The 18,499-nt window shown below is 51.8% G+C and overlaps 1 protein-coding gene across 1 annotated transcript in view; it reads right to left on the bottom strand.

Annotated features, from left to right (window-relative positions):
* WLS (Wnt ligand secretion mediator) overlaps window positions 1-14,249 on the bottom strand; it is a 30,061-nt gene extending 15,812 nt beyond the window's left edge. Inside the window, exons 1-2 of the mRNA XM_066555851.1 lie at window positions 14,095-14,249; window positions 2,552-2,824 (exon numbers count right to left, since the gene is read on the bottom strand). Of these exons, the coding sequence (XP_066411948.1) occupies window positions 2,552-2,824; window positions 14,095-14,200 (379 nt within the window). The 5' untranslated portion in view covers window positions 14,201-14,249. The remainder of the gene's footprint in view (window positions 1-2,551; window positions 2,825-14,094) is intronic.
* Between the last annotated feature and the right edge of the window lie 4,250 nt (window positions 14,250-18,499).

Genomic DNA, 18,499 nt, shown 5'->3' with positions numbered 1-18,499 from the left:
CCTTCCTCTGGCCCCCTCCTTTCCCAGTTCTGGGAAGGGGTTTTAATAATTCAGTGCACAATGCATCGAGAAAGGAAAGGGACAGCACAGAAATAGCCTCTTCCTCAGAGGAACAGCCTGATTCTCTCCCAGCTTTCTGGAAAGGATAAACTCAGCTTCTAAAGATCTGCATTCCAAAAAATCTCTGTTTCAAAACCACTGGAAGTCCAGAGGCAGTTCCCAAGGTGCAGGTGATCAGGGCTGGTTGCTCCTCTGAAAGGTGAGATCCCATAGGGTACTCCAGGAGGCTCAGGCCCTGCCAGCTCTCTCAGGGCACCTTACCAGGGCTGCCCTTGCCATCTGTCCCTGAAAAACCCTTTCTGGCTGGATGAGGACAGCTGACACAGGTTCTGGATGGGGAGAGCTGACACAGGTCTGACTCCAGCTCTCTGTGGATGAGGAGTCAGCCGTGAGTCACCAACATTTCCCAACAGGCCCAGCTGCCCCTGCCCCAGGAGGGTTTTGGCACCCAGCACCCTGAAAAAACCAAATGCAGGTTTACTCTGTGCCTTGGCCTTGCTTAGGAATTGCAGGGGAAGAGGACAACCGAGGGCCTTGGAGGAAAAAAGCAGGAGACAGTTTGATGTGGCTCAGAAACCTCCCTGGGAAGGCCAAGGGGAGCTGGCAGAGCCCAGGACTGTGCTCAGCACCTTCAGACCCTGCAGAGGAGCAGGAGAGCAGGATGTGCCCCAGGCAGCAGCTTCCTCAGGAGGATAAATCCTGTGCAGCTCCCAGCAGTGCTGCTTTCCTGGATGATCTGAGGCAGCTCCAAGACAGTTTTCAGGACAGTGAGCAGAGGCCTCAGCAGCTGTGGTGCCTTCCAGGAGTGGCCCTGGTTTGGCACCAGCCCCTGCTGGCATCAGCCACAGCAGAAGGAGGCCTGGAGGGCTCAGAGCCCCAGAGAGAAGAAACTTGAATTGCTGCTTTAAAGGAAGAACTGAGGTTATTTCACATTCTTATTGCTGTCCCTTTGGAGGAGCTGATCCCAATCACCTGATCAATGGGGCCCTTTCATTTAACAGCAGGGGCAGACACACAGGTGCAATTAATTCAGCTTAACAAGTCTGCTGTTTATTTCTTCAAGAGCTGTTACAACACAATCTAGCGAGCAAGAAATGTGTTACTTGTTCCTGAGATTCTACACCTAATTTACATCTGCCTGCAGCTTGGTACAAAGTGTTGGACAATCCCCAAACCTCCTTTTTATTACCCAGGGGGTGGCCCTGGATGAGCTGTTCTGCTTTGAGATCTCAAAAAAAGCTTCCCACCTGTGCAGGACTCAGTCACTGAAGGGCTCAAAGCCCAAGCAAAGGCTCTGCTCTTGCAGCAGAAATGCTGCCAGAGGCTGGGTTAGCATTCCAGCGGCCTGCTCCAAGGGCCAGCTCCTGACTCCAGCACAGTGGTTCAGCTTGAAAGTCCTTGGAATAAAGAGCTGTTTCCCTAATGCAATCATCTGTCCAAGTGGAAGCAGGTGAGGCCTTAATAAAGGCACAAAGCTGCTCTCTGTATTTCAGAGATAATTACAGGGATAAGAACACAGGTGAAAGCTTCCTACAATTTCATTTCTAACTTATCTTAATGATAATGTGTTAAATCATCCCTGTTCCATCTCTGCAAGTGCTGAAGGTGAGACAGGGCTTGGAGCAGCCTGGGATGGTGGAAGGTGTCCCTGCCCATGGCAGGGGGTGGGACTGGAGCTCTGAGGTCCTTCCCAACCCAAACCAGTCCGGGATTTTGGGATATATAGCTGGAGGAACAGTTCCACACTGAGCAGGAAGGGGTCAAGGACACAAAGATGGCTAAAAAAGCTCCTAACCCCCACTAACTCCCTGAACTGATTCCACTCCACGGATGCCTGAGGATGAAGCCAGCCCTACAGCCAGGCTGGAGCCAGGGCAGGAGCTCCACACAGCCCAGCCCAACCAGTCTGGAAAGCAAATTGTTTATTCACTGTGCCTTATAGTCAGAGAGGGATTTCCCCAAACACTTTAAACCATGCAAACACTTGGACAACTTCCCTTCCAGGGAGGGCCAGAGCAGTCCTGCCCTTGCTGCTCTCAACATAATTGTGCAGGTTTTAGTGCAGGATTATTTCTCACTTTGGGGGGGAGTTGTGTGTTTTGTGTGTGTCAGGGAGGGTGTTATATATTTATTTAGTATTTATATAATAGCTTCAAATGGAGAGGAGGGGAACTAAAGTTAGATATTGGGAAGGAATTCCTGTCTGTGAGCTGTGGCTGCCCCTGGATCCCTGGCAGTGCCCAAGGCTGGGTTGGAGCAGTCTGGGACAGTGGAAGGTGTTCCTGCCATGGCAGGGGTGGCACAGGATGGACTTTGAGGTCCCTCCCAACCCAAACCATTCCAGGATCACCAATTCCCAGATTCAGGAAGTGCTCCAGCACCACCTCACTGTGTGGCACCAACACAACTCACGGCACCAGGTAAAAACCCCTCTAGGGGAGGCCCTCTGGGCAAGGAGAGCCAGGCAGCAGCTCCTGTGCCAGGCACTTACTGAGGTCGTTGTCCATCTTGAAGGCGATATCCAGCTGCATGATGAAGAGCATGAACTGGAACCAGGGGCTCATCTCCTTGCTGGGCAGCGGGATGTGCACGGCGAACACGATGTCGTTGGCCTCGATCTGCCGGCTCACGGCCTCGTCAAAGTCCTTCAGCTTCTTGCAGTGGTTGGGTCCCCAGGGCATCAGCCACTTGGCTTTGTGGTGGCTCTTCCTCACGTCAATGCACTTCACTGACATGTAGGGAACAGCTGTCGTGGGGCTGGGGGCTGGCAATGCAAGAGAACCACACTTGTAGCATCTGCAGACATCTGATACAGCGGCTTCCCCACCAAAACTCACAGCTCCCCGCTCGCCTCTTTGAAGGCAATTTAAAACAAATGCACCCAGTGCTGCTCCTTCACAGCTCTTTGATCTCACAGTCAAGTAATTAAGTTTATTACATCCACAGATGTATTACTGACTTTGTAGTGGGATCAAATTAGGATTAATTGAAGAGCTGGGATCTGCTGGTTCAGTCTCAGATACCTCGGTCACACAAAATCAGCCTGATTTACTGAACTCTTCTCCTTTCCCTGTGCTCACCCAAGCAAATCCACCCAGAAAGCGTGTGCCCAGAGAAGCCTGTATGGATAAACTAATTCCAAACTTTGTGGTCCTGCAGGGCAGGAAGATTTACCACGGGGATTTGCACCATGCAAGGCCACACATCTCCTTGGGCAGGAAGATTTTCCCCCCAGGCAGCGAGTGGCATGGGAAGTGAGACTCTGCAGAAGGTGATTTTCATGTTGTCACCATCCTCATTCTGATCATCCAGGACTTCCCTTACAGATCACAGCCCCCTCAAATACTCCAGCAGCAATAACACCACTATACAAACTCCCAATATCCCAAGGAGGAAAACAACCCCAGAGTGAGCTTCACCTCCCAGCCAGGGCTCCTGGCTGCCCCCAGCCCTGCACTGCTACACCCAGATGATTCAGCCCTGGCTCCCTTGTAATTTGGGCACAGCAGGATCATCCCAGCAGCTCTGGAGCCATTTGGGATGGCAGCCAGGAGCCCTGTGGAGCACCTTGCCCAGTGTGCCACCTCGGCACAGGGCGACATCCACACGGCTTCCCACGGGCAGGGAGCGGTGACTCAACGCCAGGCAGGAGGAAGTTACTCCAAAGCCAAATGTTTATCAACTGCATTTTTTCCATTTTTTCACAGCACTGAGTTTCTTCCAGCTCCAAAGGCACGGGGATGCCGGGATAAGGGTGGGCTCCAGGGGACTGCTGTGAGCAGGTGGGTTAATGGTTGGACTCATTGACCTTAGAGGGCTTTTCCCAATGAAAGGATTCAGGAAACTCCCAGATGGATCCCAGCTCCTGGGATGCATTGTTGCACTGCTGCATCCCAAAGCCTTGCTGCATGCAGGAATCACACAACATCCAGATATTAAAACAACCCCAAAACAGAACAAATTATTGATATCAGAATCAGGACATATCCTGAATTGGAAGGGATTCACAAGGATCATGGATCCAGCCCCTGGCCCTGCACAGACACCCCAACAACCCCACCCTGGGCATCCCTGGCAGAGCTGTCCAAACCCTCCTGGAGTTGCTCTGGCAGCCTCAGGGCTGTGCCCGTTCCCTGGGGATCTGGGCAGTGCCCAGCACCCTCTGGGGGGAAACCTCTCACAATACCCACCCTAAATACTGCATCAAGAAACAGCAAAGTAGAATAAAACAAAGCCCTCAACAAACAAACACAGATGAAGCTGCAAGTCCAGGGTTACAGAACTCTCATGATGTGCCCATAGTGCATAAAACACTGCAATAAATGTTGATTCCTCTGCTGTGCCTCGATGCAGAGCCCAGTAACCACAGCTAGAGCTGCAGCTGGAAGGGAATATCAGGAATACTGCTGTGAAGTAAGCCAGGCATTTCAGCCGAGCTCTCTGAGCTCTTTAACTCTGACACATTCTGGGTGATTTCGAAGGCATTTCTGAATTAAGAGACAGCGTTCCCTCTACAGAGAAGCCGAACGTTTCTTGCTTTGATGCAACTCATTATAGCCATAAATACATGTTTTCATCACTGCCTGATTATGATTTTAAACACTTGGCATGCTCCCTGCAGCCTCCCCTCTGCCAAAGTTACAGCTTTGAGGAGCATGAGACAATTACTATACATATTCCTTGTCGGGAATCGCGCACCAAACAAACGCCGGCACTTGGCTTCCATTACTGATCTGGCTCCTGGCCCATTCAATCCGAGTGAGCCTTGAACCAAGTGGAAAAAAAAATGCTTTGTGGAGCTGCAGCCAACTCAGCCAAGAGCATTACAAAGTGCTATGCAAAACAAAGCTCTCACCCAGGGATTTGGGTTGTGCTGTGGTGCCAAGGGCTGCCCCAGCCCCTCTGCCCCCAGCCCGGGGGTGCAGCAGCCCCACAGATCCCAGGATCTCTGTCAGCCTGTAAATAATTGAGTAATTGAACAGCTCTGTGTGCTCAGCACAGTGCATCAGCCTCATGCTGCTCGCTGCCGTGAGAGCTGCAGGAATGCAGGTACCGCTTGGAGTAAGAGGGGAGCAGAGCTTCCAGAGGAGGCTTGGGCAGGAGCCAGGGGAGTGCAGCTCTCTGGGAGCCAACTCAGCCAGGAGCCCCCAGGAGGGAGTCCTGGCCCCAGGGGCTGGCAGCAGCCATGGGGCAGAGAGCCCTTGTGCCAGGGGGCTGGGCACCAGCAGTGCCAAGTGCCAAAAGCCATGGGCAGGAGGTGCTGGAGCTGCCAGCACTGCCACAGGACCACAGAGTGAAAGAGACCTTAAAGTTTGTCTCATTCCAAAGCCCTGCCATGGCAGGGACACCTCCCACTGTCCCAGGTGCTCCCAGCCCCAGTGTCCAGCCTGGCCTTGGGCACTGCCAGGGATCCAGGGGCAGCCACAGCTGCTCTGGGCACCTGTGCCAGGGCCTGCCCACCCTCCCAGGGAGCAATTCCTTCCCAATATCTATTTATCTATATTTCCCCTAGATTTCTGCCTCTGCATCTCCTCCAGCTGGGCCTGCAAAGGTGCTGAGCTCACTGCAGAAATCCCAAATTACAGGGGCAGAGCAGATCCTGCTGCTCCCTGTGATGGTTTTAGCCAGCAAATACTTGGAAACCTGGACACCTTCACCAGTGTGGCCACCACTGCCCAGGGAGGGCTTCCCATGGACTGCCAGGGCCACCTCAGCTGTGTCTCACTGAGTGAAACAATCCTGCACAGAATTTCATCCTTTCCATTCAGCCAGGTCAGGGCAGGGTGCTCAGGGCCTGATCCCACCAGGACAGCAGAAAACAAGGTCCAAGGGGCTTCCCTCCAGAGCTAGTCCTCAAAGAAAGAAAACCACACTGCTTCTCTGGTTTTAGACCTAAAGCTTTAGGGAAAAAATTACTGAGTCAAGTGAGCTCGATTTTTTAGCATTTTTGGGGGGATATGTTACGTACACCTAGGTTTGGGTAAGAACCACCACCACTCAGTATTTCAATTTCAATAAATTCAGCAGATCTTCAAAAAGCTCCTGTGATGGAGCCTCAAACACCTCCTTCCTCCTGCGCTCAAGTTCCAGGATCCCACTCCCTCTCAGCTCCCCAGCAGCCCTCACCTTGGGAATCACATCCTGCACCTTCTCATCCCAGCACCTCCAGCACTCCCATTAAGCACCGACCCTTGCTCCAGCACCATAAACAAGCCCTTTGGAAACTCTCAATTGCATTGTGTCCACACTGATTAAAGGCTGAATCCCCCTGACCTCGGGGGGATTTAACTTCTCCCGGCACCGGGAGCATTCTGCTTTTCTACTCAATTACCCCCTCTGGAGCCAGCCAGCACTTCCCAGCGAGCACACACAAAGGGCTTCTGCTTCATTACCCTAAGCGACTGCAGGGTAGGAATAAACAAGCTAATTTATCATGGACAGACCCAGCTTTTCCAACTGGAACAGCCACAACCTGGATAACACCATGCATGCACTCAGGATTATGAATATGTATTTATTGCAGCCGGATTTTTTCTGCTTCCCTCTTCCCTGACCTCGATAGCACCAGTTTAATAAATTTGAGTGACACAGAGACTTGTAATTACTACTTCTTTGATAGTTCTTATTTCACAAAGCTTTTTGGAACATTGCAGCAGCTTTTATATGCAGAATAATTGTATATTTAAATAACCCTACTGCCTACTGGAAGCCCACTCCCCTTGGGAAAGGTTTTTCTTTCTTATATTTGAGTTCAGGCTTTATCCAGACCAAAATCCTTTAAAGCCCTGGGGCACCAATTCCGTCCTGATTTACAGTGGGAGTTTCCAGATATCCTGTTGCAGCTGAACACCCATATTTCTGTTGTTTCAGAGGCCTTTTATCAGTACTACAGGTTTCCCTGGTTTGTTTTTTTTTCCAGATCACAAAAATGAACCTGTCCAAACCATCAAACCCAAGTTTGCTGGATCAGAACAGAAACTTTGTGGCTGCCCCTGAACAGGGACAGGCTTGGAACAGCCTGAGACAGTGGAAGTGTCCCTGCCATGGCAGGGGTGGGATAAAAGTGGGATTTAAGGTCCATCCAACCCAAACCATCCTGGATTCTGTGACTCTATAATCCAGCCACATATTGCTGGGTACTCTCATGTCCCAGGGGTTGTGTTTTCCCTCAAGGTTTGTTCTCCAGTGCTACTTTTGCAGCTTTGCTACCAGCAAAGCCTCTTCAGAGCAGCACAAACTGAAGGTTTTTCCCAATAAATCAGTTCCCAAGGAGCTGCAGGAGCATCCATGCCCACAGCCCTTAGAAGTGAGGGAGCAGGGGATTCCCAGCTCCCTGATAAGCAGCCAAAGGGCTCCTGGGGAACAGAGATAAGGAATTATTCCCTCAGCCCCAGGCAAGTCACACAGCAGGGAAATCTGGAGAACTGAATGAATGATCTCCATGATTCACATCCATATTCAACAGCAGCAAAGAATACAAATGAGGTGAGCATGAGTAGAGCTCCCTAAATGCAGAAATGGATATTCAAACATATTTAAAAGAAGAAATAGGGAAAAAAAAAGAGGTAAGACTGATTTCCTAATTGCCACGGAGAGCCTGATCTTCCTCCAAGTCAGTTTTCCAGTGGGATGAGATGCATTTCCTGCAACCCCCAGCCAAGGTAGGAAATCCTGCACACAGATCCCAGGGAGCAGGAAGAGCTGTTGTTATCCAGCAGCTTTTCTCCTGAGCCTGACACTCCCCAAGATAAGATACCTTGGAAACTGCCCGTGCTCAGATATGTGAGGAATTTCATCTCCATGTGAATGGGCCGGGCCAGGCCCTTCCCCACTGGACACCTTGAGCCTTCAAAGGCTTTCCCAGGCTATCAGGGACTTCAAAGGCCACAAGTGTTATTTACCAAGGAAAAGGCTTCCTGTGTGGAGGTTTTCCCTCTCAAAGGGCAGGGAGGCAGCAGGAGCACTGCTTGGGAAGAGCTCGGGTCACATTTAAATCAACAGAGGGGGAGCAGCAGGAGGACTGACCTGAGCTCTCCCAGGTTTGGGTTTGGAAGTGATGCAGCTGTGAAAAGAGAAAACCCCAGCACCTCCGAGGATTCCCAGCTCCTCAGGCCCCAGCACTGCCATTCCTGCCTGGGAACTCTCCATTTCTGGTACTTTTGCCCATTCAGCTACAGTTACAGCTCCTCAAAAGAAGAATTGAGCAGGCCTAACTAAACAGCCATGACCTTTCGTGTCTGCTTTCTCCTGGGCTCCCAGCGCCTCTGCCAAGGCTGCAGCACTGCAGGAATGTGTCTATACACAGGATCCATTGGCATTCATGGCCACGGAGCACCGACCAGCTCCTGGAGAGGCCCTGCATGAAAGGAAGTCAGGCACACAAAAATGTTCTTTATCCCCAGCCTGAAACACTCTTTCCTATCCATACCTTGGAAATCCGAGTGCTTTCCTTGTCAAAGGATCAGCTCAGCCCGAGGAAGGTAATGAAATCCCAGGAAAGAAAATGAAATCCTGGAAACAGGGGGCTCAGGAGCCAAATCAGACATTTAGATAATGAGCTGGGATTGTGGAGAGCTGCTCAGCCATGGCCACACATGACTCATTATCTCTCCGGGCCAGACACACAAGGAAGTTTGAGTTCCTCCAGTCACAACAATTCTGTTTTTTCCAGCCTAAGCCAGGGAAGGGAGCAGTGAACCTGCACCTCCTTAATCCATCATCCCCTCAGCCCAGAGGACTCATGTGCTAAATAAATCCCTCCACTTTTCCAATCAGTTAAATTTGTACAGTGTACGGGTGGGCACTGGGCTTGCAGCAGTTCCCTGGGTGTGAGCCTGCTCTGGCTTTGCCTGGACCACAGAGAGTTCTGCGTCCCCTGCGCTTGTCTGAACCAAGGATCCGTGATTTGGGATATGGCATCCTTGGAATCATGGAAGTTCGAGTTGGAAGGGACCTTTAAAGTAACTCACATAAAATAAGCCATTGAAAATTCCCTTTCAAAAAGTTTTCAAAGCTGCACAGAGATCTGGGTTGTTTGGTTTTTTTTTTCCTTTATGTATATAGAAAATAACTTTATATATATATATATATATATATATAAATTCCGAGATGAAAAGGCAACTAGAAATGAACACCAACAGCTTCCCACAGAAAAAGATAATTTGTAATCAAAAGCTTTGCTTTCCAAACAACCAAGAGGCATCAAACCCACATAAATCCAGTCAGATTCTGCACACACAACTTCCACCCCAGCAGCTGCCAGGGGGACACTGGTGTGTCCCAGCTCAGCTGTGGTGACCTTCACTGGAACATCCCAGCCAAAATTCCCAGCAGCAGCACAGCCAGGTGGAAGCTGCAGCTGGTCCAGCTGTGGAATCATGGAAATGTTTCGGTTGGAAAAGCCCTTTTAGGCCAGGAATTGAACTGTTCCCAGCACTGCCAAGGCCACCCCTGCCCGTGTCCCCAGGTGCCACATCCACAGGGATGTAAAACCCCTCCAGGGATGGGGACTCAGCCCTGCCCTGGGCAGCTGTGCCAGGGCTGGAGAACCCTTTCCAGGAGGAATATTCCCAATATCCACCCTGAGCTGCCCTGGCCCAGCCTGGGGCCGTTCCCTCTGCTCCTGTCCCTGTTCCCTGGAGCAGAGCCCGACCCCCCCGGCTGTGCCCTCCTGGCAGGAGCTGTGCAGAGCCACAAGGGCCCCCTGAGCCTCCTTTGCTCCAGGCTGAGCCCCTGCCCAGCTCCTCAGGGATTCTGCAGGCCCTGCCCAGCTCCCTCAGGGATTCTGCAGCCCCTGCCCGGCTCCCTCAGGGATTCTGCAGCCCCTGCCCAGCTCCCTCAGGGATTCTGCAGCCCCTGCCCAGCTCCCTCAGGGATTCTGCAGCCCCTGCCCAGCTCCTCAGGGATTCTGCAGCCCCTGCCCAGCTCCCTCAGGGATTCTGCAGCCCCTGCCCAGCTCCTCAGGGATTCTGCAGCCCCTGCCCAGCTCCCTCAGGGATTCTGCAGCCCCTGCCCGGCTCCCTCAGCCCCTCCTGGGGCTCCAGCCCCTCAGAGTCTCTCTTGTGCAGAGGGACCCAACTCTGCCCCAGCACTGCAGGTGCAAGGTTTGTCCTCATGCCCTGTCCAGGGCTGTCACAAGCCTGGTGGCATCCCAGGACAGCCCCACTGGATCCAGGGAAGGCAGAGCAGGCAGGGGCTCCTGGGAATGCCGGCGTGCCTGTAAATCATCATCAGCCCCATTCCTCACAAACGATAACAGAAACCATCCCTGGTGATCCCATCCTCCTGTAATCCACACGTGCCATCATTTACAGCAGGATAGTGGAGACAAGGCTGCATTAGGATTAATTTTGTGGATCATGTTCTATCTCCCACTGCTGCATCCCGACTGAACACATCACACACAGCCCAGAAGTGTGACCTTTAAACAAGATGTTTTCCATGAAAGGAGCAGACACCAGGAATCCTGTGGGGTTTCAAGTAGTGACAGCCCCACTTTCTGGAGCCAACAGTTCATTAAAAGCACAGCAAAGAAACAGCCCAATAAATTTCTCTTTTGGGGTGTTTGCTCCCTTTTGAGCTTTGCAAAGCTCCCTCCACGCATGGGGACTCCACCATTGCCCTGGAGAGCCTCCAGCAGGGCTGGACAACCTTTTCCATGAAGAAATTTTCCCAAATATCCAACCTAAAGCTCCCGTGGCACAGCCTGAGGCCGTTTCCCCTCATCCTGCCCCTTGTTCCCTGGGAGCAGAACCTGACCCCACCTGGCTGCATGCTCCTGTCAGGGAGCTGTTGGCACAGGAGCTTCCTCCTGCCACAGGAATTTCTCCCTCCGTGTGCATCTCGTGCTTTGCCAACAGGCAGCTCTGAGCAAATCCCACCTGAGAGCTGATAAGGTTCCTGCTGCTAAATAAAAGAGCTGTTGGAAATGTGGAAGCTGCATTAAAACCCTGGCATCACACACACTGACTGCCCAAAACCGAGCTGGGATCCTGCAGTGGTAGAAACCCCCTGATGTGAGGAAAACCAGCTTTGTGGTGGCTGTATCAGGTACCAACGTGCTGCATTTGGGTATTTTGGACTGGCACGAGGGATCTGTTAAAATAGAGCACTTAGTCATTGTTTTGAAACATGACCTAAGTGCCTGCGAGGGGAAAGGCTGGCTGGGCTGAGCAGCCCTGTCCCACTCGTGTACGTATTTTGGGTTGTCTAGACCTGGGCACACCAAAATAACCGGATTTTGGTGTCTGTTGGGTGCGCTGCATCAAACCAGAGCGGGGCCACCGTGGCAGTGCCACCTCTGCTCCCAGCCCACCTGGTGGCACCCCCGTGGGGCGGCACTGGCAGCTCTCCTGGCACGGCTCTGATCCCTTCGGAACGCTGCCACCGACCCGCTGCTCAGCACGAGGAGTCTCCTTGTGGGGAACCCCACACGCTGGGAATCACTAAAGGGGTCGGGCCTGACCCCTGGATCAGAGTTTCCAGGGATACAGGGAGCCCAGAACAGGGCAGATTCCTGGAAGAGCTGCTCAGCCTCCCAGGCCGTGGGTCACCCTGCCAAACACTGGGGACCACACCGAAGGTTACACATGGAACTTGGTGTTTCACAAGCACCAGATATCCCTGGATTTGCAGCTCCCAGGAGGGCTGGCTGGGAGCTGCTGGCTCAGGGATGAGCCTCTGAACTCCTTCAATGCACCAGAAGGGGTAAGTGCTGCAGAGGAAAGAACAGTTTGGATGATTGATCAGAGCAGTTTTATCTGAGGGAATCCAGGAATTAAAGAACTTTGGGGGCAGCACCCCCTAGGACCTGCCCACAGAGAGAAGATGCATTTATTCCAGCAGGATGCAGTGACTGAGCCTGTGCAGGAATTCCAGCAGGATGCAGTGACTGAGCTCGTGCAGGGCATTGAACTCAGCCTCAAATCCTTGTCCCTGCTGGCCCCAGCCCATCCAACCTGTCCATGCAGCTTCCCACCCCACCTGGGAGACCCATCCAGGATGGGAGGGTGCAAGGTGGATGCCCAGCAGCAGCACCAGCCAATAAAGCAAGTAATAAACCAGCTGGAAAACTGAACTAACATAATTTAAATTCTTTAATCTCCGAATCCCTTCAAAACTGAGCAGAACATTTGTCTCTTTTCCCTGTAAAGCCAGCCATAAACATCTGTTTGTCACATCTGTCCTCGGATGCCAGCACAAACAAGGCTTTCTGAGCCACACCAGCCTCTGGAAAAACCAACTATTTCAATTTAGCAGCAAGAAACTGCTAGAAAAACCCTTTTAAGATGAAGTCTGGCTTCTCTGCACAGCACAGGCCAAGACATTTTATCTCAGGAATCAGCAGTGGGTTCAGTAGCCTGCTCTTGAACCAGCTCTTAAAGAGAAAAAAAAAAAAAAAAGGAAGCAAAAAAGCTAATCCTGATAAACTCCATGTGGTTTCAGGCCTGCAAGAGCAGGAAAAATGAGTTTTAGTCAGTATGTGCCAGTGACTCCCTCGTGTCAGAGGTGAGGAAGAGAATGAGGGAAACTGCAGTTTTCCAAAATTACGTTTAGTGCAGTTTTATGGTTATTAGAGGCTGATAATTCAAGGCCAGGAAGGCAAAGCACTGATGGGCACCAAGAGCACAGGGTCTGCTTCCTGAGGAGTGGCCGGAGCTGTACCCTCGATCCCTCTCAAACAGAGAACAGCCCGACTTCATTCTCCCAACGAAGTGCAACAAAGTTTCGGAGTGAATTTGACCCCGATTCTTCCAAAAAGCCGCAGAGCTCCGCAGGGATCCTGCCCGGGAGGAAGGGCTGGGCCCGGGGGATGCCCCGCAGGGCCGGACAGCCCTTCCCGGACACAAAGGCAACATTCCCACCCTGGAAATGGCCAAAGCAGCCATATCCATGCGCCCATCATTCCAAGGAGCCGGCGCAGAACTCAGCTGCTTTCTAGTAAAAAAAAAAAAAAAAAAAAAATTTAAAAAACTCCCAGGACTGCCCCAAACTCGCTCTCCTCCATCTTCCTCCTTCCATCCCCCAGGGAAAACTCTCCTTGCCGCAGGGCTGTGTCCCAGTTCCCATCTCCCTGCCTTTGGGAATGCTCAGGGATAAACAAACACAATCTGGGCTTTAGAGTGCCCGGTGCGGAGCTGGGCACCCCAGAGCCGAGGGGAGCCGGGGATGAAACCCCTCCCTGGGCGGCCACGAGGGTTTTCCACGGGCAGGAGCAAACCCAGGCCGAGCCCACGCGGGTTTGAGCTTCTCCTGGGAAGGGATCGGGAACGGGGGAAGCTCCTGCAGCAGGAGCGGGAGCGGAACGGGGGGCTCCTCTTGGAGGAGGATCGGGAGGTGGGAGGGAGGGGACTCGTCCTGACAGAGGTCGGGAGATGGGAGGGAGGGGAGGGGACCCCTCCTGGAACGGGATCGGGGGGGAGTGGGGGGATCCCCCGCAGAAACGAGCCCGGACAAAGCGCGAGTCCCAAAAAAAACCCCAGAGCCGGGACCCTCCACTCCCACCAGTCGTTCCCCCTTTTTTTTTCCTCCCTAGATTTTTTATTAATATTTTTTTTTTTGTTCTCATTCTGGCAAGGGGAAAGGTTTCCTCTCGCGGCCGATTCGGAGGCCGAGGCACGGGGAGGTGCAGCGCCAAGAAGGGAGGAAAAATCCTTTTAAAAAAATAAATTATTATTATTTTCTAAGCCAACTTTGAAACGCGAGGCTCCCTGCGCGTTCCGTCGCCATACTGAAGCTTTCCCACTTCCCTCTTTCTTTAAGTCCAGGCTGAAACCAGGCCAAAAAAAAAAAAAAAAAAAAAAAAGGAGAGAAACCAACAAACCAACAGAGAAACTTTTCCTTGGCCGGCTCCCCCCGCAGCAGCCGCGGGACGGGCACAAAGGGCCCGGAGCCGGGATCGCTCGGCTACAAAAGCGGATAATGAGATCATGGGAGCGAGTCAGCGATACTGTAACCAGCACTAAACAAGCGGGCAGCGGCGGGAGGAGGAGGAGGAGGAGGAGGAGGAGGAAGGCAGCGGCCCCCGGCACTCACCGATGAGCCCTCCCACCAGGAAGGCGATGACTTGGAGCACGAGCAGGATGCCCCCGACGATGCAGAGCTTGCGGGTGCTCATGTTCTCGATGATGGCCCCGGCCATGCTGGCGGGGCGCTGCGGGCCGGGGCTGTGCGGGCCGGGGCGCTGCGGACGGAGCGGGGGCCGCGGGCGGGCAGCGGGCGGGCCCCGCTCGCCGCCCCAGCCGTGATTGTGCCGCTCCCGCCGCCCGCGGCCGCTTTAACCGGGCGGCCACACGTGACCGCCGCCCCTCCCTCCCCGCGCCCCGCCCGGGCCGCCACAGCGCCGGCAGCGGGGATGGGAGCGCCGCTGGGATCGGCACCGGGAACCGGCACCGCGAACCGGCACCGCCGTGCGCTCACCGCAGCCCGGCCCGGCCCGGCCATGGCAGGGACACCTCCCACCGTCCCAGGCTGCTCCAACCCAGCCTTGGGCACTGCCAGGGATCCAGGGGCAGCCGCAGCTGCTCTGGGCACCCTGTGCAGGGCCTGCCCACCCTCCCAGCCAGAATCCCTTCCCAATATCCACCTAAATCTACTCACTTTCAGCTTCCAGCCATTCCCTGTGTCCTGTCCCTCCGTGCCTTGTCCCCAGTCCCTCCCCAGCTCTCCTGGAGCCCCTTCAGGCCCTGCCAGGGGCTCTGAGCTCTCCCTGGAACCTTCTCTTCTCCAGCCTGAACTCACCATCATGCTCTCCCCACTGCTCTCCCATCCCCATGGCTCTGAGCAATGCTTTGTCCTTCCCCCAGCCCTACTTTGATTCACCCCAGTTGCTCACACTGAGCAGTTTTCCCAGGTCTGCTCCCCTCCATCTCTCCCCATTTCCCACAGGAGGATGCTGTGTACCCATCCCACCCTCTGGAAGCTGCTGGCTCATCATCCCCTGCCCTCACCTTTAGCAGCAGGACAAGGAGAAATGGGTTTAAACTGAAGGGGGAGAGATTTAGATCAGATATTAGGCAGACTTTTACATCGAGACTTTTACACAGGGTGCCCAGAGCAGCTGTGGCTGCCCCTGGATCCCTGGCAGTGCCCAAGGCCAGGCTGGAGGGGGATTGGAGCAGCCTGGGATGGTGGAAGGTGTCCCCCCATGGCAGGGGGTGGCACTGGATGGGATTTAAGATCCCTCCCAGCCCAAACCAGTCCGGGATTGTATCTCTGGTTTTTGTTTACTGGCTACCATGAGGATCTCTGTTCTGCTCCCTGTTGCATGTGGAGTGATGGATGAAGAACATCATCCTGTATGACTGAAACTAGGCAGGGAGTTGCCAAAAACACTTGAGAACAAATAAACCATGAAAGGAGACAACTCATAACAAAAATACAGACAGGAGCAAAATGAAAGACAGGTCAAATATGTAGAAGCACAAACCAACAATGAACTAAAGCAAAAAGTGTCAGGAAAAAAGTTGGGAAGGACTCCAACACTCCTTGACCATTCAGTAGAGGAGATAAATGGTTGTCCATACTTGGAGTATTGTTGGTAGCTATTTAGGAATAATATAACCTGGGATAATATAGGTTGGGATATGGGCACCAGGAACAACTTTAGCTATTTTGTCACTGCAGGACAGTTTAATGTTTAAGAATATTGTGAGTTTTACCTTTCTGTAGTTTAGTCTTAGCTTTACTTTCACATTCCAGTTCTGACTTCATTGTTAAAAATAGTTCCTAAAGGATGGGTCCTTGCAGCCATTATGATCCCACTCGGATCAGTCACATGGATTTGCTTCCAAAAATCAAAGCCTCTAAGTGGCTTTTCGCCAGCACAATTAAAGACTTCAAATACCAAATACTTCATACTGAAATTAAAAAAAGAAAAAAAATCCCACATAGAACAATTGCTATTAAAAATGCTTCTTTTGAAATATCTAATAATAATTTTTTGGATGTCTGTCTGACACAGTGTTGATTCTGAGTGATGATTTTTGCCCTTTTCTCTGTTGGGAATGCACCAAGCCTTGGAATTGTGTTTGTTCCCTCATGGTCTGTAAGCACTGCTGAAGAGCAGAGTCAGACGAGTCCCAGCCACTCTTTGAGGTCCTGCTTACCCAAATGCAGGGACCTGTGTGACCAAGCAGAATCCTGGAATGGTTTGGGGTGGAATGGACCTTAATTCCACCCCTGCCATGGCAGGGACACCTGCCACTGTCCCAGGCTGCTGCAAGCCCTGTCCAGCCCTGGACATTCCAGGGATCCAGGACAGCCACAGCTGCTCTGGGCAGCATCTTTGGAGCCATGAGTGCCACTGAATCCAATCTGCCTTTAATGACTCTACAAAAGTTACACGGTGCAATCTTTTGTTAAATGTCCCTTTTGTTCCAAACCATTTACTTCTGGGACAGGAATCTCAGAGGTAGAGCTCAAATCATTCCATCAGGAAAAAAATCTGGACTGAAAAAAGTAAAATAACTAAACCACAGGAAACAATTCTTCACACTAATAAGGCACTTTCCATTTCCATGACTTTCCTACACCTTTAATACGGCAAAGCTTGGAGAAATTAATGACATGTGACTTTTGACACGTGTCCAAAGGGCATATGGAGCACATTCCACAGTGACCACACACAGACTGGCACCAGAGAGGGGCCAGCTGTGCTTTCCAGCTGTTCACAAATCAGAATTCCTGTCTCTGAAAGGATCTGGATCAATCACCTGGGAACTCATCTATTTGCCACTTCTGACACGATTTTCTCCTGCCTGCTCTAGGCTGTTTGGAAAGCTGAGCCTTTACAAGAGCTGTGCCAGGCTCAGCCCCAGGCAGGAGGAGGAGCTTTCCACAGAGAACTCTTGGCAGGGTTGGGCCTAAAGCCCAGACTTTCAAAAGGATTTTGCTGCCTAAAGGTGCAGTAAGGGCTCAGCAGGGTTTCCACACACTCCTAAATTTTGGAGCTGTGAGCTCTGTTTTCAGGGTGGGTATTAGTGCTGCTTGATGCAAGTTCTTGTTTGTTTTGTACACCTAAAACATTACAAAGATACTCCAGTGTGCAGTTTAAAGATAATTAAAAGGGTTCAAAAGCTGTGCTTGCTTCTCAGTATGGACTGCTTTGAAAGGTAAATTCTTAGTTCTGCTCTCCTGCAAATTCTGATTACATGGAACATTTTCTCACTGAACAGGAAAAGAGTGTTTTTGTCATTTCCAGCACACAGATAGTGGGGGACATTTTCTGTTTGGAAAATGGACAAACCTTTTCTGTGGTTTGGAAAGATACTCAAATGTGGCACACGTCAAAACAAGCATGGAGGGCTGAAATTGGTGAGCAGACAGAGATTTACACCTGGTAATGACCTCAGCAGCTGGGAGTAGGAAGAAAATCCCCAGGTCTGCAGAATTCCAGCTGAAGCAGCCCTGCTCCAGAGTGTAAACACTTGCAGAGGTTTCCAAGGCAAACATTCATCACTGATTAGGAGGCAGGAAAGCTGAATTTTGCCACTGTTCCTACATCTGGGAACTCAGAGTTAGACATAATGTTTCACAGAATCCCAGAATAATTGAGGCTGGAAAACACCCCAAAGAGCATTGAGTCCAAGCTGTGACCACCAGAGCAGCACTGGGTGGGTGACACTGCCCAGCTCAGGGACAGAGCCACTGTCTGCACTCACCTGTCCTGGACTCCCTCAGCAAGGGACTGGGCAAGAAAACCACAATTCTTGGGTTCCTGGAGTCATTTGCATCTGACAAACACGGAGACAACTGTCCAGACAACTCCTCTGAGGGCTCTGCCCCAATATCCTTTCAGGTGACAAAACTTTCCTCACACTGGGTGAAGCTTCCATGGAATCCCAGAATGGTTTAGGTTGGAAAATCTCTGAGAGCATTGAGTCTAGCTGCTCCCAGAGAACTGCCCCATGTCCCCAAATGCCACATCCACAAACAGGGAATCAAGGCTTCCCTCAGTCTGTAAGACAGAGCTGAGCTGTTGATTTGACAGAGCACATTTCAGCCTGTCAGACTGACAGCGCAGACTTGTGAGATCCTGAACGAGGGGGCCAATAACAGCACATTAAAATAATTTATTGAGGACTGTTTGAACTGGATTTTTCAGTGTTATTTATAGTCTTCATAATTACCATGTGGTTAAAAGGCTCAAGGCCTCCAAAGCTGTGGAAGTCTTTGATTTGGGTCTGCCAAGATGTCTTTTTCAATCAGCAAACAGGCAGAGTTCCTGCCATGGGATATCTGACAAGTCTGAGGAGGATTCATCATTACTCTATCACTGAATTCCCAAGTTCTTCCATCCAAACCTCGTCCATAATGATCATCTGGCAGTAGAAGCAGCTCTGCTTGAATCCTTTAGTTTGATTGAGCAATCATCTAGAGGCCCATAAGTTTTGTCTCATCAAAACCGCTCCCCCCTCCACCCATCAGTGCCTCTCACCTC

This window comes from Molothrus aeneus, chromosome 9 (genome assembly GCF_037042795.1).
Source record: "Molothrus aeneus isolate 106 chromosome 9, BPBGC_Maene_1.0, whole genome shotgun sequence".
Lineage (NCBI taxonomy): Eukaryota > Metazoa > Chordata > Aves > Passeriformes > Icteridae > Molothrus > Molothrus aeneus.
Note: the sequence above shows the minus strand (reverse complement) of the source record. Positions and strands in the feature narration are given on the sequence as shown.